At 40.0% G+C, this 21,407-nt stretch overlaps 2 protein-coding genes across 3 annotated transcripts in view; one reads left to right on the forward strand and one right to left on the reverse strand.

Moving 5' to 3' along the window:
• Positions 1 to 14,938, forward strand: part of RHOJ (ras homolog family member J) — a 66,656-nt gene extending 51,718 nt beyond the window's left edge. The window contains exons 2-5 of the mRNA XM_072115838.1: positions 7,993 to 8,051; positions 12,249 to 12,413; positions 13,755 to 13,850; positions 14,226 to 14,938. Coding sequence (XP_071971939.1) covers positions 7,993 to 8,051; positions 12,249 to 12,413; positions 13,755 to 13,850; positions 14,226 to 14,372 — 467 coding nt within the window. The 3' untranslated portion in view covers positions 14,373 to 14,938. The remainder of the gene's footprint in view (positions 1 to 7,992; positions 8,052 to 12,248; positions 12,414 to 13,754; positions 13,851 to 14,225) is intronic.
• Positions 14,939 to 16,335: 1,397 nt separating this feature from the next.
• GPHB5 (glycoprotein hormone subunit beta 5) lies at positions 16,336 to 20,399 on the reverse strand. 2 transcript variants are annotated; one of them, XM_072115840.1, is made up of 3 exons: positions 20,192 to 20,399; positions 18,762 to 18,968; positions 16,336 to 18,353 (listed from the first exon to the last, which is right to left on the reverse strand). In XM_072115840.1, the coding sequence occupies exons 1-3, from the start codon at positions 20,276 to 20,278 to the stop codon at positions 18,165 to 18,167; spliced, it is 483 nt and encodes a 160-aa protein (XP_071971941.1). In that variant the 5' UTR covers positions 20,279 to 20,399; the 3' UTR covers positions 16,336 to 18,164. The 2 variants fall into 2 exon arrangements, with proteins under 2 accessions (XP_071971941.1, XP_071971940.1); XM_072115839.1 differs by having other exon boundaries at positions 18,762 to 18,971.
• Positions 20,400 to 21,407: the final 1,008 nt, after the last annotated feature.

Below are 21,407 nucleotides of genomic sequence, written 5' to 3' on the forward strand. Positions count from 1 at the left end.
CACCATTTTCTTTTGGCACACTCAGTTTAGCGGAGGGGTGTCAATTATTTTGAACTTTAATAATAATAAATAATTCCTTTATTTATATAGCGCACACATATTCCACAGCGCTGCATAGAGTTTGCCAAATCAGTCCCTGTCCCCACGGGACTCACAATCTAATCAACCTACCAGTATTTTTTGGAGTGTGGGAGGAAACAGGAGGACCCGGAGGAAACCCACACAGACACAAAGAGTACATACTTTCAACATAAATGTGGCGCCTGGTGTGATTCAGAACTGGACTGCCCTTTAGCAGCAGAATTTTGTGTGGCGGAAACACTGCACCGGAAAACTGGCGCATCCAGATTTTTAAATCTGGGCCAGTGTGTTACCGATGTGTTAAAATGAGTTAAACCCCCAAAATGCATCAGCTACCTTACTAGAACATAATTAGCATATTTCCCAGATTATAATTACTAAACCAGAGGCACGTGCTCACATAATCTAATTTTACAGACATTTTTCACCATATAACCATATGAATTGGGCACAATACCAGTATACATGGCAATACCTTTACGGATTGCTACTTTATTGCAATCTAAACATTTGATAGATCTTATGGTGGGATCAAGTTGAAGGAAACAGTATTTTCATTTCACAAAGAAGTTCTTGTTCAGCCCAATATAAATTGCTCAATGAATCAGGTGAGCCCTATGTCCATGTGTTTTTACCATGCAGTGATCCTGGGGTGTCCGGGAATAAAGACAGTTGGAGAAGAAGTTATTTGGCATATGTTATATAGGAGCGCTCTACAGTTCTTATTATCAAATATAAAATCTGATTCTCATAGTCTTTTAAACCCTGAGGGAGGATGGTATTTAACAGAAGGGGCACATAATATAGCTAATACAGGGGGCACAGTATCTATCTATATTTATTACAGGGTGCACAGTGTGAATTAAAAGTGGAAACTACCTGTATTCATTCATTATATTGTAGATGCAGCTCAGGACTCTAAAGTGTAATGTAGTGTCAAAGCATGACTGTAGTTACTAAAGTGTTTCATCTTACTTTGGTATCTACTAAGTGCAGCTTTCTAAATAGAGTCATGCAATGACTGGAATAATATCAAAGTTTACATTTTCATTTTTATCTACGCAGAATATTTGGAGGTTTGTTTTAAGAACAAGATTAACCTGTAAGCCTGAAACCAACAGCACAGGGAGCTTAAGAAACCATTTAATCCTCCTGAGCTCCATCTGGTGGTGGCAGCAGGTAGCTAGCATGTTATCAAATGTTATTTCTATGGACATGTTATGTTGATAATATTAATAATAATAATCTTTATTAATAAAGCACCAATACAAATCATAGGGAACATATACAAATAAAATAAAACATGACAGAGCACAAACGCTCATATGGTACAAAAGGAATGAGGGCCCTGCACGCCCCAAGAGCTTACAGTCTGTGAGGGTGAGGGGGTGACACATGAGGTATAAGAGCTGGTCCAGCCATTCTTTATAAGGGAATAGAACAAAATAATATAATAAATAAAGGTTCTGGTGCTTGAACCAGTCATCAGTCGCCATATTATATAGAAGGTCTAAGGTGAATGGGACTGCAGAGAAGCCTGGAGCTTGGTAACAGATGGGAGGAGGACACAGGATGGGTTAGTAAAGAGAGTTAAGTTGCATGCAGTTAGGGAGTGTGATAGGCCTGCCTAAAGAGATGGGTTTTAAGAGCATATTTGTTGATAGACTTAGAGCTGAGAGGAAATGTTATACTCAGAGCTACAAACTGGAAAGTAAGTGTTTATCTACTTGCCTACTCACGCCATCTTTGAAACATTTGGGTGCTGCTCAAAAGTCTCCTGCAGTTTAAACAGAAAGCCGCCAAGTCTCCAGCAGCTACAATGTGTGTGGCGAGAATAAGCCTGACTAACTAAAAACAAAAGTATATGATGAAAACACAATCAGATTCATTCCAAAACCCAACACACTCCTGTCTGTCACACCCATGATTTACTGTGAATTCATCGACAAAATTTATATCAGATGTTGACTATAATGGGAAAGTTTAAAGGACCATATAGAAAAAGAAGTGTCTGACCGTCAACTCGGACCTGTGGATCTCCAGCTGTTGCAAAGCTAGAACTCCTAGATATTGGAATAATTTCACAGCTTGGGACAACCCCTTTAAGACATTAGGAAATTATGGGAAAAAAAGCTAAATACAAAGGACCATGTATATGAGCATAGTAGTGCTCCGAGCACATTAGGAGCCTACGTGGTACTGCTACAGGGAGCAGTTCAGTCCCATTGTTCCATTTTGCGTTTTCATTTTCCAAACCCCATCTTCAAAAATCCCTAACTTTTTCCATGTCAAAGGCTATATGAGGGCTTGTTTTCTGCAAAACAAACAGTACTTTTATATTCCATGTATTGGAAAGCTGGAAAAAAATTCCAAATGTGAAATTGACGCAAAAACTAATTTGCCCCATATTTTAGATGGTATGATCACGTGGATTCTAAATTTATATCGGTTTTATTAGTTTTAATAGATTTTTTTAAAACTTTTTTTGCAGCACAGGCTGTCGTTTTAATTTCTACCATTTTGGGGATAGTATGACCTTTTATATAAATAATGAAAAAGTGGTGATTCAAAAATTTGGGATGTATACCGAAATAACCAGTTTAATATTTTGATAGACCTGCATATTTTGGACGCAGCAATACCTAACACGTTTACAATTGTTTGTGTTTATTTTTATTTTCAATCTAGTGGGGATGGGGTTGATCTTTTCGTTTTTTTTTTAACTTCTAACTTTGCTTTCTTTTTTTCTTTATACTGTATTTCTAGGCCCCCGAGGGTACATAAACACTTTTTCAGTATATTGGAAATTAATGGATCCATAAAAGAGGTTTCCAATGACAGGTTCCTTTACAGATATTCAGTTAGGGTCCTGGCTGTCATAGCAAATTGTCAGTGCGTTCCGATGATGTCACAGTTGGCATCGGTCAGATCCAGGATGGCAATGCCAACACTCAAGTGTTAGGAAATTAGGAAAACCAGCTCTGTCCTGGGGGGTCCTCTTGACACAGTGCAGGTGGTAGCTGAGAGGAGGACACTGGGTAAGTTGAAGTCTATTCTGGAGAATAGCTCCCATCCCTTGCATGAGACTGTGGTGGCATTGGGGAGCACATTCAGTGACCGACTGCTTCACCCCAAGTGTGAGAGTGAGCGTTATCGTAAGTCATTCCTCCCTGCTGCGATCAGGCTGTTCAACAAACAAGGCCCAAACAGAAGTAACCTGCGCCCCCCACCTAACCAGTCCCTGCAAGTCCCATCCACAGACTTAACATCAAACTGCCGATCATTGCTTGTCTCTTTTTTGTCTTTTTATCCCCCTTTTCTTTTTGTTCATTTATCCCTAATATTATTGTTGTCATAGTTTGTACTTCACTCTCTGTACCCTCTCTGCTGCTGTAACGCTGTGAATTTCCCCACTGTGGGACTAATAAAGGATTATCTTATCTTATCATTTTTGGCCAGCACCGATTCTGGGTGTCAGCTGCATAATGCACCTGACACCCGCTATGTATGGAGGGGGCTCAAAAACATCACATTTTATTAAAGTGTTATAGGGTAGCTAAACTTTCAACAAGATTTTATAAATAAATAGTGCAAATGATTGTAGTAAATTTTGGAATATATTTTCCTTTGGTTTTCTCATGTGGCAGCACTCATGTGGCAGCATTAAAAAATATACACCGCCTCATGGTTATTTTATACAAGCCCCACTCACACACTATGGATTTATTATATACAGTCCCCCTCACCCCCATGGATTCCATACATACAGCCTTATGTGGGCCCCCCCTGCCGCTCTGCGCCCTGGCACTTGCCCAGGCATGCCCAGTGATGGTGTTGATCAGATGTCAGAAGAGTATTGAAGAGTACTGCAGTATTAACATGCAACTAGCTTTCATTAAAAGGGTATTCTCGTCTCGGCATTCACTTTCAGTTTCATTAATCATCAATATATATATACATTTCTTCAATTAGATGTTATTAAAATTACCTGTGTGAAGATAATTTTTCATAAATGTAGTGATATTGTCCCTTAGAAACAAGACTGACTCCCTGGATACGACCACCTCTGCTGGAGTGATTGCACAAAGAAACAAAGGGTGTTTGTATATGAAATGTCTGGGAGTTACTGTATGACCCACAGACGTCCTGTAGTAATGATTGCTGAATTCATGTAGTCAGGCAGGGTTCAATAGTGCATGTCTGGCCACCACTGCCTAAGTCTGAGGTGGTCGTATCCGAGGAAGCTATCTCGTTTCTAAGTGACCATATGACTACATTTATGAGAAATTATCTTCACACAGGAACATCCAATTGAAGAAATGTTAACATATGGCAAATGAATGTAAATGCCCAGATGGAAATACCCCTTTAAGTAGCTGCAACCTCTTCATCTGTCACCAAGCACAGCACTGTACATAGTATATTGGCTGTTCTTGGTTTTGCATCTGACCCCTGATTCATATGAACGGGACTAAATTGGATGCAAGCCACATACATGACAAATGACAGAAATGTCACTTGGATTTAAAGGGCACTGACATGACGGTCATTTGCCATGTAGCTTGCAAATCTGAAATGGATCATGTATCCTAGGGAGCACAACTCCAATTTATCCAAGTTGCAATACCAGACATAGACCAAAACCTGGTGTGACGCTGTTTTAGAAATAATGCAGTCACGGGTCGCTAATCTCACATACTCCTTAGGGTGTGCATTCCTTGACTCCTCTCTATACTTGTTACATACAGCTTATGCGGACGTCCCCTCTGGCAGGAAACATGAGTATTGTAAGCTCCTACAAATACTATCCTTTTATAGTATACATTTCACCGGAGATGTCCTCTTATTGTTCACAGCTGTGAAAAAAAGGAAAAATCTAACAGCTATTTAGACAGAAGAGTGAAAAAAGTTGGAAAGTTTCTCGCTGTAGAGAATTGCTGTGACTACAGAGAACATCTGAGTGCAATATGCAAGAATTTGTTAAAAATTAGGACCAAATATGCAAAAGAGCGTTATAAATCATCCAATCTGTGCAACTGGATTAACACAAATGTCTATATATAGTCATATTGGGGCAGATTTATCAAGCAGTCTGAAAGTCAGAATATTTCCAGTTGCCCACGGCAACCAATCACAGCTCAGCTTTCATTTCACCAGTGCTCATGAATATTTTAAAGGGGAGCTGTGATTGGTTGCCATGGGCAACTGGAAATATTCTGACTTTCAGACTGCTTGATAAATCTGCCCCATTGTTCCTATTACATATGGTATTAATAGGCTTTAATATAAGGGAAGGGCCAAGGTTGTTGTAATAAATTAGAATGTTAAAAACTGATTCCCAATATTATTTAGTATGAGTCAAACCATAGACCGAAATCTACCATGAAAATCCATCATGATAAACCAGGGACACTTACTCATAGATCCAGGCACCGTGACTGTGGTAATCTTCTTATATTTGTGCAGTGTTCACTTCATTCAGCAGGGGGGACAGGGAGACAGATTAACAAAACGTGAAGCCAGATCACTTTGGGGCAAAGGTAGCCCCTCAGGCTCATCAATATAATTTTAAAAGTGGATCTTAGTAGGAAGGAAGCCATGGATAACAAAAATAAGAAGTGCCTGGATCTATGAGTAAGTGCCCCTGGTTTATCATGATGGATTTTCATGGTAGATTTCCCTTAAAGGACACCTGTCAGCAAATTAAACCGAACAAGCTGTACATACTAATATAAACAGATCCCTAGCCTTCTTCCAATAGTGGTACTGTGGAAAGCCTATCCATATCGGAACATGCCCTAAAGCTCAGCCACAATGTGGCATGTAGCAGTCCGATCGACAGACCTATCTTCAGGCGGTCCGGTGTATTCATGAGGGGGCGTTCCAGGCCCTCCCTCTCTTATGCTTCTCCCCGGACCACCACTCCCATACAGATGCAAGCGGTGACTGCCTGGTTCCGGATGCTACCACCACCTCAGACGACCGCAGACTGCCCCCTCATGAATACGCCAAACCTCTGAAGGATAGGTCTGTTGAACGGAACGCTATATGCCACAGTGTGGCAGAGCCTTAGGGTATGTACCAACATGGATAGGCTTTACACAGTAACATAATTGGAAGAAGGCTAGGGATCAGTTTTTATTAGTAGGTGCAGCTTGTTCGGTTTTATTTGCTGACAGGTGTCCTTTAACATCCTGTTTACATATATAACATGCAGTCATTTGTATTCAAATATTTATTTATATAATGTCACTATCTTTATTGGGGTATGTCCACACACAATATACTGTGATCTTTTACATGTAACACAATGGGGCAGATTTACTTACCCGGTCCAGCGGCGTGTTCTCTGCGGTGGATTCAGGTCTTCCGGCGATTCACTAAGGCAGTTCCTCTGACGTCCACCAGGTGTCGCTGCTGCGCTGAATGCACTGGAGTTCACCAAGCCGGGCTGAGTGAAGGTAAGCGCTTCTCCAGCGCCACTTTTTTTTTTAAAATGCAGCGTTTTTTCCGAATCGGTCAGGTTTTCGTTCGGCCACGCCCCCCGATTTCCGTCGCGTGCATGCCAGCGCCGATACGCCACACTCTGATCGCGTGCGCCAAAATCCCGGGGCAATTCAGGAAAAATCGGCGCAAATCGGAAATATTCGGGTAACACGTCGGGAAAACGCGAATCGGGCCCTTAATAAATGACCCCAATGTATATATATATTGCAGCAGAGTTTGTTTTGAATTAATTTTTTTATTTTTTCATTTTGTGCAGTTTTATTTTATGTTTTTGGGGTTTTAGGATTTGGATACAGATAAGTAGTACTTGTGGATGTACTCTAAGGATCCCCTGTTAGCTCTCCCTTATATTTGCATAGAATAACCCAAAATGATTGTGTAAAATGACTCTGCATTGTGCTGCTCCTCTGTTATTCCCAATGGAAATAGAATAGTGTATTTCTCCTCACTGTGTCTTTGTCAGATAATTTGGCACATTGCCATCAGAAACACCTTGTCCAGCTCACCCACCCACCATCCAAAAAACAAAAAACCTTACCTGGTTCCCACTTCTCCTGCACAGTTCTCTACTGAAGCTTGAGTAAAACACATGCACATAAGCCAGACCTCAGGTGCTTGTCTTTAGTGACGCACTGTGCAGGCAACAAAAGTACCTTGAAAACATGGAGTCATTGGCTATTGGGACAATAAGCCACCAGTCTATATGAACAAGTGGGTGATGTAGTGTCCCAAATAGCTCTGACATTTTCTCTTCAGAAAATAAAAATATAGTATAGTTACTCCACCCCACAAGTAGTTAGAATTGTATCTCATTTCACTTATTTCCAAACTACAGGTCACCCGACATTATTTATTCCCGCCCAGGTTACAAACTGCCTAAGACTTCCATTGACTTGATAATCAATTTGTTGTAAGCTCCCCCTAGTGGTCGTGGCTGGCAGACAGAATTTTAGCACTTGTCTCTACAGAGAAATAAAAATAGAATTAAAAACAGTAGGATGGAGAATTGCTCATTATGTTATACAACGGGAAGGAGACATTCTTTGCAACCCAAATTTGATATTGAATAACTTTATTCATCTTAGATTGTAAACGAATGCCAAAGCTTATTCTCTACCCGTATAGTACAAATGAATGGCGGCGTCTCTGGAGTGTGTTAAATGACTAATCAGAGGCAGACTGTGAGGAATATGTCGCAGTCACTCCACACTTGACTAGGACCATCTGTTTAGAGTGCGGCCTCTACCGACTCCCATGAAACATGATATCTGTCGGTTCTCTTCTAACTGTCACGGCTACAGGAAATGGAATGGAGACTAAGAGAAGATTCCAAGCCTCTTCTGCTGACGGATGAGCAGTGCCCCCCCAGCTAATATCAGCACATGTTCTTGTATTGTTTTTCAGTGACGGTGACGGTTGGAGGGAAGCAGTATCTCCTGGGACTCTATGACACTGCAGGACAGGTATTTGCTGCCGCTTTTATATTTCATTTTCACAACTGTCAATTAAGGAAGGAAAAATTAATCTGTAAAAACTGAAAAGAACTTTTAGAGATCTACTCAGAATGTAACTCCGTCTGCTTTAATTAGAGTATTTCTATATCCTAATATTCTCAGATAATCTGAGACCCTTCCTGATACTCATAGTCCTCAATGTATAACGAATCAGAAGTAGCTGTGAATTCTTGTACTCCTCTATAGCTCCTCCTGAGAATGTGTGAATACATTGACAACAAGGTGTTACCATGTCCCTGGTTAATAATGTGATGCTTGTCAATACTGTTGACACCGATTGGTCTGCACCAGACTTTATAGGAACACATTCCATTGATAAATGTAAGGGTAATATCTTGTTCAGGGCTGTTTGACACATTGGTTGGCCTAGTGCAAAGGTAACAAGCTGGGCCACACATCCCCCCAGTAAGAAAACTACATATACATGATAAGAGTACTAACATTGTGTAGTGCTTATATAAACAGAATAAGAGTACTATTCCCATATATATAGGATATTGGGGCAGATTTATCAAGTGTCTGAAAGTCAGAATATTTCCAGTTGTCCATGGCAACCAATCACAGCTCAGCTTTCATTTTACCAGTGCTCATGAATATTTTAAAGGGCAGCTGTGATTGGTTGCCATGGGAAACTGGAAATATTCTGACTTTCAGACACTTGATAAATCTGCCCCATTGTGTATCGGCCATATATGGAGTATAATCGTGGTAGTACTGTGAAATGCCCATATATGCATTATAGGAGGAGTAGTATTATGCAGTGCCCATTGATGCAGTTTAGAAGTAGTACTGCTGTGCAGTGCTCATATATGCTGTATTGGAGTAGTAGTACTGTGCAGCGGGATAAGAAGACTAGCCAACAGTTAGTATGCACATTTATGTGTATAAGTGTATAAATGTATGAATGTGTTTATGCTATATACAGGCAGTCCCCAGGTTACATACAAGATAGGTTCCGTTTATATTTTATCATTTGGACCAAAACATTTTTTTGCTGTAATTGGAACAAGGATTATCAATAAAACTTCATTACAGACTCCTTACAGCTGATCATTGCAGTCTGGTGTGTGTGTGTGATGTGCATATGCTGTATGTGTGTATGTTCTATAACTGCATATGGTACTGGATGTATGTATATGTGGTGTGTACATTATGTTTTTGTTTATGCTGTGTGTGTATATGAGGAGTTTATACTGTATACGTATGTATATATGGTATGTATATACTGTATGTGTAATTATATGATTTATATATACTATACATTTGTTGATTTGATGTGCATAGACTGATTCTATAAATGTATATGCAAGTGCAAAAATGTGTGCATATGAGAAGTCTGCTATGGGGCCCAGCCTCTCCTACTTATGTCCCTGGGACCACTCAGGAGTGAGTGATGATGTGGCTTAACTTGGTTGAGCATCTTGACAGAAAGGTTACAAATCCTTCCTTCTGCTTTGCATGTAGGCTCTTGACATGTTTGTATAGGGCGCAGGTCAGGTCTATCAGTGGGTGACACAGGATAAGAGCTTTCCTCTGTGACAGATATTTCTGCAGGAAGAGATAAGTAGTGTCTGTGGAGCCGCTTATCTGTGAATAATTGTCAGGTTCTAACATTACAATGCAAATATTATCTAGAGACAATGTATGTGCACACTGGCTTCCAAGCTGCCATAACATTCCCGTCTCTAGTAGCTAGATGTTCCCTCTAGTCCGGTACCCACCACAGTAATGAGCCCCAGGAGCTGATGACCCAATCTGCCCCAGATGACCCTGTGCCTCAGCCCACACTGTAACGCAAAGATTGCATTTTTACAGTGTCCTGCGAAGTTACAAGGTTATTGATGTAACTGATTCGGGCAGGATTAAATGGCAGAGTCCTTCTTCCTGAGACTAATTATACTTACACCCTGGCGCCAAGGATCCCGCTGTATGAAACAAGTATCACTGCCTACACGCTGTGACACGGCCACTTACAGTATCAGAGAGTCAATGTATCACACACCTGGCCATAACACATTTACATAATGATAATGTTAACCTCTTGTTCTCCTCTTCTATAGCTTCATATTATGACCTACTAAGATATTATCAGCATTCAATATTATTTCTGGTATTATTACTATGGGACGTTTCTTAGAATAAATTAAACACCAAAGAACAGACCCTTGGATTAATAACTCCAGCAGTACATGTGGTCATTCATACTTCATAACGGAAGAAGAAATGACTACACCGGAGAAAGGGAAAAAGCATCAATAATTATCTAAATAAGTTTCATTCACTAAAGAGCTGCACTTATAACCTTTTCTAGATTTTGATAGATCGGGAGTTTTGGGACCTGGCAATACTTTACATGTGTATGATTTTTTATTGTTTATTTTTATATCAGTTCTAGTGAAAGGTGGGGTAATTTAAACTTTTATGTAATTTAAACTTTTTAAAATGTATTTTTACTATTTTTTAGACCTCCAGGGTACTTTCATCTTAGGGAGTCTGATTGCTCCTACCATATACAGCTGCCCCAGAAACACTGTTACAGATCTGCAACAATGTTCTGGAGTCTTATAAAGTCACGGCAACTGATCATCTTCCCGATGATGTCATGAGGAGCGATGATCAAAGCAAATATGGCAGCACCAATGCAGCTTTGACTTTGTCTAAGGCATACAAAAAGATAAAATTTTGGCCCTTAAAGGGGTATTCCCACAAAGACAAGCGGGGACATTTATCATACGCTGGCGTTCGTGCGCCAACTTATGGTAGGCCCGCCGCTGCATATTTGCAATTATACATCAAGCGGCAGAAGCCTCTTGATGTATCGGGGAAGGAGGCTGCGCCCTGCCAGCAAGTGCGCCGGAGCGAGGTCAGTAACGCGTGAAGGTGGCAGAGAGGGTTAAATAGTTGCTAGTGTTGGAAAAAGGCAGGACCTGACTATGGTCAGGCAGAGTTGATTCTTCTCATGAATAGCTTCTTCTGTCTGCACAATACAGAGCTATCTGCCCCTCCCCCTCCATTACAACACAAGCTCATACACAGACACTTCCTGCAAGTAAGCAGCAATGCGCAGAGACTTACTCTACTCGCTGCAGGCAAGATAAGGTCTTTATCCAGGGGAGGCAGGCACTCTGTGTGTGTGTTATGGCTGAAATGTAGCAGAGCTGACAGTGTGTCATTGTGTGTTATATCCATCTCATGGATCTTGTCATCTCTCATGACTCTCACTTCTCTTTTTTATTATGTGTCAGCTACTAGTAAATATTCAGAAGCTAAATTAAATAGAATTTTATACTGACCATCACTGAGTGATAGGGGCTAAAAAGTAAAATTGTAAAGTAAAGGGGGTTAAAATGACCTTTATTGTGTAAACATCACTAGGGGGTTAAAATTTGAGAACTTTCCTTCATGGGAAAACCCCTATAAAACCACTATGTCCCTGAATTAGCTAAAAATGACCCATAATTTAAGCCTTTCCAAGACTAGTCATTAAGGGGTTAAATAGGGGTAAAATACGTGGAATCTGTTGGATATTGTTTATCTGAGGTTGTATATACATAATTTTAATATGTGACTAACATTTTGACAGTAATCCAGGTGAAACTGTTTGGTGTTATTATGTGACTTGAAATCCGTATTATTAGCGTCTCTCATCACTACTTCTGGATCTTTAGATCGCAGTCCCCATTAAAATGGAAGGTGAAGGAACAGTACTAAAGACATCATGAACCAGAGCCGCATCAAGTACTTTGAGAATCTGCTCCAAATCATTTATAAAGCAGTTTAATACGTAGAAAAGGGTTATAAATCACAGCACTAAGGAGCACTCTGTGTTCTTGTATCGCAGTAGTGGGATAACTGGTCGTATTAGTGGATCACGACAGCAAACCCAGCAGAAACATTCCACTTTAGGTGATAAAATATTTCCAAGCGGTGATGATAATGTATGAGGATTGTGATTGATACTGGCAGGTGATGCCCTGTAATGTGTTCTCTATGGCAATACATCAGCTGTCGGCTGAGCTGATCTTCCTGTACCATATATCATACTTCACAATGCAGGACTAGATTGCTGGGTATCTGCTGCCACCTAGTGGTGTGATTACATATTTATTCTTGCTACAGATTTTCTGTATTTTTTCTTCTTTACAGGAAGACTATGACCAGCTCAGACCTCTCTCCTACCCCAACACAGATGTGTTCCTGATTTGTTTCTCAGTTGTCAATCCAGCCTCTTACCATAACGTCCAGGAGGAATGGGTATCAGAACTCAGGGCCTGCATGCCACATGTACCCTATGTCCTAATAGGTACACAGGTAAATGGAACCCACTGCACTATGTACTTACAGGCTTGCTCTTATTTTGGAAGCATTCATTAATGGACCCTAAAGGGATACTGGCCTAAAATATTCACAGAATCCACCACCAATCCCTGATATTGGATTGGTGGTGGATCAACACCAAGAAACCCCACAATTCAGCTGAGGGTCGGCTCCAGATTTTAGTAGGCCCCTGGGAGACGGAGCCTCAGTTGGATCCATTGCAGTGAACTCATGGCATTAAAAATTCAGAAACTAAAATATTCCCTAGTTTATCATACCAAACAACCCCCTCATGGTTATTTTATATACAGCCCCCCTCGCCCACTATGATCTCATTAGATACAGCCCCCTCATCCCCATGGATTCTTTATATGCAGCTGTATATGGGCCCCCTCAGGTGCCCTTGGCCCCGGCACTTGCCCAGGTATGCCAAGTGCTGGCACTGGCCCTGATCCAGCTGTTCTCAGCAGCTGATAAACTGTGAATGGAAGATGGAGTAGCCAGCTCCAATCTCTGTGTAGCGGTCAGACCAGGCTACTGCAGATGCAATTAGGTGTTCGCCTACTTGTAACCCCTGTTCACAAACACTACCCCCTCTTTTTCATATGTCTCCAATAGAAATCATTATACTAAAAGCAACACTGTTACTATTATAAAAACAACAAAAATTACCAACCAAATTTTATAATAGTAACAGTGTTGCTTTAAATATAGAACGATTTCTATTGGAGACGTATGAAAAAGAGGGTGTAGTGTTTGTGAACAGGTGTTACAATTAGGAGAACACCTAACATGTATACTATAAAGTTTATGTCTCATTGTTTGTAACACAGCCATGAGTAAGGACACATACTGCGTTTGAAACGCGTTGCTGATTTACGTTTTTTTAAGCTGTTATATGTGGGAACTGGAAATTTGTGACTATGGTCCTGAAATAAAAGCATGAAGTTTTATCTTTGAAAAATCGGGTTAAGAGTGTCTTGTTTGCTGGATCGCAACAAGTTTGAAATTTGGGCAAAAGTGCACATGCGCCTTCCTTAGAGCTAAAACACACAATCGTGCTTCCCAGACCCTCAGGCTTCCCAGAAGTTTTGTGGTGGCTACTTGTATAAATTCTAGCTCTTGTAGCCTTCAAGAGTACTTTTCATTCATTAGCTAATTTTAGCACGATCAGTTTATGATCTTCCCATTCAAATGCAGAAGTATTAGGGAATGTGTGATCCTATGGACTCCTGTGATACATAGTGCCAGTGTATGAAAAGTGTCATCTCTGGTATCTGACGATGGGCTGAACTTGGCTTCCCTCACACCAGGATTTCTTCTCTTTATTTCCAGATTGATTTGCGTGATGACCCTAAAACATTGGCTCGACTTCTTTACATGAAAGAAAAACCAATCACTTATGAGCAAGGGATGAAACTTGCAAAAATGGTAGGTCCAACCAGGTAACCGCATGTTATATGTTCCTGCCCCACACTTTTTTCGCAGTGAATGTTCCATTTTAAATTTTACTCTTCCCACTTTGGAAAATTAGAAACACCCTCTGTCTTTCTCCCATGAAAATGTCCTAGTTACCATTAATATTTGCTTGTAAGTCATATCCTTAAGATGTTAAAAGCAGAGATTCCCTAGATTTAATGAAACAGCCTTAACCATGGTGATATCCATATCAGCTCCGCACCTGGGGCACGTTAAGATTGCTTGGACGTGTTTTGGTCCTGAAGCTGGATTAGAAGCAGATAATGGTGAGTAACATCCCTGATGATGACATCATGAGCTGATCTTATCCCTCTTTGTGTTCTACAGATCGGAGCACAATGCTACTTGGAGTGTTCAGCCCTCACTCAAAAGGGGCTCAAAAATGTGTTTGATGAAGCGATCCTCACAGTGTTCCACCCAAAGAAGAAGAAGAAAGGCTGCGGGAAGTGTCGCAACTCTTGCACTATTGTGTGAGTTCTTACAACACGTATGGTGCCATTATACAGGGCCCAGGAAAACCACAGAATATGGACAGACATGTGGTCGGCCCTTTGTGAACAAAGCAAAGTGGAGGATATGACCAGAGACAATAACTTCTGTCATTTGTGGAGACTTTGATCTGTGATGCCTCCACAATGCAACATCTAACTCACTGTATCTCACCTTCCCATCCCCCTCACACTGTGACATGTCTCTGTATACCACAAGTGCCTTCTTTTCCAATGGACATCCTAAATATGTATTTAACAGGATGAGCCTTATATTAATACTACAAAAGTGAATGTCTCGAACATAAGACTTCCGAAAAGGAAGGATGAAACTTCAATAAGTACTTACTTCTACGTAACATACAGTAAGTCAGTATCGTGGTACCTTCTCGCTTTAGGTACCTGCATGATGACCTTGTTCCACTGGCTCAGAGGAGAGATACAACCATCTCTTTGAAATGAGGATGGAACCGGTTCTGATTCTTTTATTTTTTACATTTTATTTGCCTTTACCTGAATATATACAAGAATAATAAAACCTGTGATCCTAAACGTTTAATGGTTATTAGATTTCCAGTTATGGTGAAGATACAAAAACATAGAGACTTCATATTACGGAAGAGGTTCAATACACTGGAACAAGGATGGAGGTCTGCAGGATCTGGCAACTCCAGTGGAACTACTACTATGAGCATGATAGGAGGCACCGCTCTCATACCTGTTATACTTTGTCACCTCTAGGTAGTAGTTATTGCTGTAGGGTGACCTTACCAGAAAAACATCCAAATTTTCTTTTCAGATCCTGGGACACATAATATTCTATGAAGTAGGAGCTGAACTGTAGTTTCACTATACAGAAAAAGAGAAACTGTGCTTCTGGCTCCTTTATCCATCTTATTTCTATATTGGTGGAGGTGCCGGGAGTTAGACTCTGAGAGCTGGTATTTAGGACCAATTCTAGGGATAATAAACTTATATGACTTTTATTAGTTCATAGCCACAAAAAAAAACATATTAAAATGCATATATGCAATTAAGGCTGTGGTCCATGATAAGACTCATATGGGGTTCCCCTTCACATAGTACTATCTCAAGGATCCAATACATCTAGGATAAGTACATTAGATACATCAATACATAGACACAAAATTCAGCTGCACATCACAAAACAAGGGCTACCAGTACAAATTATTATAGAAAAAACTGTATATGAAAAAAGTTATTAGAGATGAGGGGAGACTCCACAAACAACACCCTACCCGAGGGGAACCCCTGTATGGCAGATGAGTCTTATCATAGATCTTGGCCAGAACTTTATTAATTGCACATACGCAATTATTCATTAGAACTTATTGCATTTAATGTGTTTGTTGTGTGGCTATGAAATAATAAAAGTTATTTAAGCTTATTGGTGTGCAGAGAGCTATTGTGTCCTTGTTCTTGTTGTGACTAGATTGTAGGACTACTTTGCACCCCTCCTGTGTGCTCATTTTTTAGGTCAGTTTTAAGAATAAGTCATCAATAACAATAACTATAAATACCACTTTTAGGCCACTTGTCTGGGAACTAAGTGTGAATCAGACGTTTTTGATACATTAAAATCGTCAGATTTTAGTCCTAGTGCCACCCGACTATCCATTTTTGTAGTCTTACTGTGATACGAGTTGTGTCAGGCTGCTTTCACACAACCGTAGGCTCATGGGCCGAGGCATGGGTGAGCCTATAGCCCGGTGCTATAGAGGAGGAGGGGTGAGCACTGCTCATCCCTACCATAGCCATGCCCAGCAGACCATGCAAAATATTGGAGGCGTGCATAACACAATAATTTATCAATGAGTAAAGGTGAATATCGGATGTGAAAATCATTCATGAGCAAGGGACCGTGAACTGAAATAAAAATAGCCCACATTTTTGGGGTTAAAATCAATTTATTTTATAAGTTTGTGAGATTAATACTCAAGGTCATATATATTTTGATATATACAGTACATATATAAGTGATGCCAGATGAAAACCAAATAGCTTATTTAGAGCAGAACAATATTCATGTTTTATAAATTATAAGGCACACATACAGACAAGATAAGACTAAACACAGCAATAACTAGTTGTCCCCATTAGCATGTTACAGAGCAGGAGGAGCTGAGCACATTGTACATAGTGTCCTATCTATAGGCAGCATATTATAGAGCAGAAGGAGCTGATTATACTGTACATAGGGGGTTATTTATCATAAAATAGTGCTAACTGATCTAAACCTTGCCTCTCTGGTGCAGCGGATATATTAGGAGTCTCCGAGCTTCTGACGTACCCGGCGGGTGGCTATGTGGGTGCCTGTGTCTGCTGGCAATTCTACACCAGACCCTGTCTAGCGTAGAGTCACGCCTTATCCAGAATTGAATGGGCACAGGTTATAGCAAGTGCATAGGGTGTCCTGTGTGCAGCTGCCGTCATGTCCCCCTTTTACACTTTTTTACGCCCCCTTGGCATGGTAGTGATGTACAATGGGAAATAACTGCAATTGCTGGCTTTGCATCAGTAATTTTATTTGTTTCAGGGCTTTTACACCAGAAAACTGATAAATAACCCCTGAATGTTCTATCTGCAGAAAGCATTTTATAGAGCAGTAGGAACTGCGCAGATTGTATATAGTAATTGGCAGCCTCCCCCCAGTGACAGTAAATAGATACAGCCAATCAATAAACCTAGTAAAAGTATTGATATTCATTAATAAAAAACACGTTGGACTGAATCTGCAACATCCACCCACCAGGACCTTCAGTTGGGGCAGCTGGATTGTGTCATGGGTGGTTTTGTCAGGGTGAACAGGCCCCATCCCCACCAGTCAGGCAATGCAAGAAGAGGGGAGGCAGCAATGTAGTGGAGGGTTACCCCTGGGACAATGTGTAGTGTAGTATCCCCAGGCAGATGGTGAAGGGGAGGCCCATGATGTTAGTGGCAGTGACCAGGAATCACAGGGATTATGAACATTAAACTAACCGACTATTTAAAAGGCTTAAGTAGCAGCCGGTATCAGGCTGTAGTGGTTACTTCCTGTAGGTCTCCACATGGCACTGGTTGGTAGGTACTATAGCTTGGGAGAGGATTTCAGCATGGGTCCTGTAGTTAGGGTCTGGATACCAGCTTAGGCAGCTATCTGAAGCAGTCTCTCTGTGGATTTTGGCACACAGAGCCGCTGGTTTGGCAGAGGGGTATCCCCCTAAAGGGAGACAGCAGCTGCTGGTTGACTGTCTCTGCAGACTCACTCATGCAGTTCTGAAACTGAACAGTCCTGAAATTCAGCCAAAGGGAACATATATAAACATCTAACTCTGGAAGGATTTCCAAGGCTCCAACTAATGAATGGCCTTGGGCTGCAGGAAAGATTAACATAAAGAAACATTAAATGTAAACAATTTGAACATTAACCCTCTAAACTGAGGCACAGTATATGTAAGCTTTAATACTAGAGAATTGCAGTTAACACCGCGCTAATCACACTGTTAGGAAGCTAACTGGGGCTAGTTTGGTTGGTAATGCCCCATCCAGCAGGTCATTACAAATCTATTTTTCATTCGAAAATGTAAAGGGCATCTGTTGCCTCTCAAAGAAAATAAATCTAGAAACTTACAGGATATTTATTTTAGGTCTGGTTTGGATATACAGGTTAGGATTCCGTTTTTTGTAAATCAAGCATTAGCGGTCTACTGTGCACGTTCTCTACATTGCCACAACAATATTACATAAGTAATTAAAACTCCTCATAAATGAACACACATTACAGGGTCTCACATTCTGTAGTTGCAGTGGAGCACACGCCGCAGTCACATCTGATCGCAACAGGGTACGTGAAGAAGGGATCCACACTGGGGATGCAGTTTGGCAATTTCACAGTTACCAGCTTAGTTTCATTGTAGGTGCAGACCCTGTGGTAAGCATCTATGTGAGGAGGGTCAAGGATAGGTTTCTGGATGAGAAACAAATTATAGAGGTAAAAGAAAGCAACAAACTTAGCATTTAAAGGGGTTCTCCAGGCTTCCATTGTCCTGCGTCGCTAGCATCTCTCTGTTTACATAGGGTGCCCACTGTTGTGTGCCTGATACTGACTGATACAGGGGCACAGCAAAGACAGGCAGCGTCACGGGACAACGAAAATCAGAGGAGGTAAGGATAAGGTGTTTTTTTTACAGCCCCCTGGGCCAGATTTTTTAGGGCCCGGACAACCCCTTTAAGAGCTTCATAAACATTGTAGATATACAAGTCTTATAATTCAATCTAGTGGCCTTTTACTTCTAACGGCAAAACTTTATAACCTAGGGACCAGGTGGCAACAATAAGTAAATACAAAATGAAGCAACCAAAACTGGTGACTTACCTCCCAAGTCTCACAGCGCCCCCAGCAGGCATCAGTGGTGACACGTAAACCTTTACATCCAGGTTTTCTTGCCAAGAAGGTGAACTCCCGCACCGCACAGCCAATAAAGGTCCTAAGGCTGATATTAGAGATGGCATGTGTGTCCCAGCAGCCACTTAGGATCAGCAGATGCAAAGAAATCAAAGTCACACTGTGGGGGTTCATTGTCTGCTAAGAAGATGGTAAAATATTATATTTCATTTTACAACTTTTTAAATGTGTAAAATAATGTCATTTTTGCCATTTTCCACAACTGGGTGTTGGCATAGGATTCCCGGAATGTTACTACTGAATTCCGATTAATGCGATATTCCGGTTTTTTATTGACTGCCTATACAGGCAGTCTCTGGGTTACGTACAAGATAGGTTCTGGAGGTTTGTTCTTAAGTTGAATTTGTATGTAAGTAAGTAAGCTGTATATTTTATATTTGTGGATCCAGACAAAAAAATGTTTTGTCCCAGTAACAATAGGAGTGTAAAGATTTTTTGCTCTAATGGGACTTAGGATCATCAAAAAAGCTTCATTACAGACACCTTACAGCTGATCATTGCACCCTGGGACTAAAGTAAAGCATCCACAGAGCTTCACCAGAGGTCAGAGAGGTCTGTCTGTAACTATGGGTTGTCTGTAAGTCGGGGACTGCCTGTATTCAGGAAAGATAATCAATATCAGATCTGAGTGTCCGCAACACTCAGATGAGCGCTACAGCCTCTTCCATGCTCAATCTCTGTATGTGGAGCTACCATGTTATTCATCTGCAGTCACAATAGATATAGCATTTATACATTTTTCTTTTAAATTACATTTTTTTTAAGTAACTAGGCAAACAATACATATGTGTTATAGCTTATAATAACAGGGCTGATGTAAGTGAAAAAAGATACACATTAGTTTTTACTTTATATTTCTCTTCTTTTTTTAGCCTTAGTCCACTTTGGCTCACAAAAGTTCATCAAAAACCAAAAGTGTGAAAGCAATGCAAAAAAAGTAACATTTGCAAGTTCAATAAAAATAACATAGCTATTTATTCTTCTTAATAAAAATGATAATTAACTCCAGATTCCAATATGCTCTTTACATCTCCCAGGCGGGGGAGGGGAGAACCATAAATTATAACATTTTGTTCCCACGTTCAGTCTTCATATTATTAACATTTTATCGAAGGTACAAAGTGTATCAGCACAATAAATCAGGAACATATTCTTAAAGCTCTAGAGCAATCAGTTATTGAATTAATGTTACTTTGATGTAAAGTTCTAGGCACCCTGGATTGTAGTGCAAACTTTTGAAAGGTTATATCTATAATAAAAGCATTGAAAACAAACACAAACAAACCTTTGAATAAGAACTAAAAATAAAAAATAAACAATATTATTTTGCAAACACTTACAGATTTACGTAAGAATGAGCAGACCTTACTGCGCAGACTCGTTCCTCTCTCTATGCCGGGTCTCTGTGTAGCTTCACCCATGCACATACATATATATGGAGAGCTGCCTGTCAATCAAGGGAAATTAAGGCAGATCCTTACATGAACCACTGGGAACATCATAACACTGCTCCTATACAACAAGCCTCGCACTTAAGCCTGTGAATTATTTTTTTTAAGGGCATCATTTGTTGAAACAATGACTTACCCTAGTGACACGCATCCAAGGTAAACAATGTTGACAAAAGGTTTCCTAAATCTGCATGGAATAGAAAGCTGACACCAGTTGTGTATGAATTATGATTAAAATAAAATATATTTACAAATTGTTACATAAAAATAATTTGAATTCTGTAAAAGTTTGTCAATGGGATTGAATTAGGGTCAGTTCACACTACTGTCAGCATTTCCATTTATGTCTCTGTTTAAAAAAAAAGAATAATAAATAAACTGAAGTCAGTTATTGTCCGTTTATAACATTTGTTATGACAAATTAACGATCTATAACTCATATCTATCTATCTCTTATATATCACAATATCACATTCATCTATAACCTACCATCTATATATATATATATATATATATATATATATATATATATATATATAGTATAGATGAACTCTCTCTGTCTATATAAATCTATCTCTTCTATCTATCTCACTTTTATGTATACAGACGGTCCCCTATTTAAGAACATTCGACTTACAGACGACCCTAGTTACAAACGGACCTCTGGATGTTGGTAATTTACTGTACTTTAGCCTGTGGCTACAATAAACAGCTATAACAGTTATCAAAGGTGTCTGCATTTCAGCTTTATTGTTAATCCTGGTTCTTATGACAATCCAACATTTTTAAAGTCCCATTTTCACAGAGACCAAAAAAATTTTGACTGGGGTTACAATTATAAAATATACAGTTCCCACATACATACAAATTTAACTTAAGAACAAACCTCCAGAACCTATCTTGTACGTAACCCGGGACTGCCTGTAATCTATCATCTATTTATATATAATAATGTATAGATTAACTCTCTCTCTCTGAAAATAAACTTATGTAATAACTGATTGAAAAAATGACACTTTTTCTAACTATTTATTAACCATTGACTTCAGTGTAAAAATTTCCGTAAAAAAAAGGCATGCATGACTGATGACTGCACATAACGGAT

This window comes from Engystomops pustulosus, chromosome 7 (genome assembly GCF_040894005.1).
Source record: "Engystomops pustulosus chromosome 7, aEngPut4.maternal, whole genome shotgun sequence".
Lineage (NCBI taxonomy): Eukaryota > Metazoa > Chordata > Amphibia > Anura > Leptodactylidae > Engystomops > Engystomops pustulosus.

Bases quoted from the DNA above. Each gene is read 5' to 3' on its own strand.
- GPHB5 (XM_072115839.1), bottom strand. From the start codon at position 20,278: ATGTGCATGGGTGAAGCTACACAGAGACCCGGCATAGAGAGAGGAACG. The intron at 18,972-20,191 runs GTAAGTGTTTGC...CCATCTTCTTAG, and splicing joins GCTCATTCTTACGTAAATCT to CAGACAATGAACCCCCACAG. The intron at 18,354-18,761 runs GTAAGTCACCAG...TTTCTCATCCAG, and splicing joins GGCGCTGTGAGACTTGGGAG to AAACCTATCCTTGACCCTCC.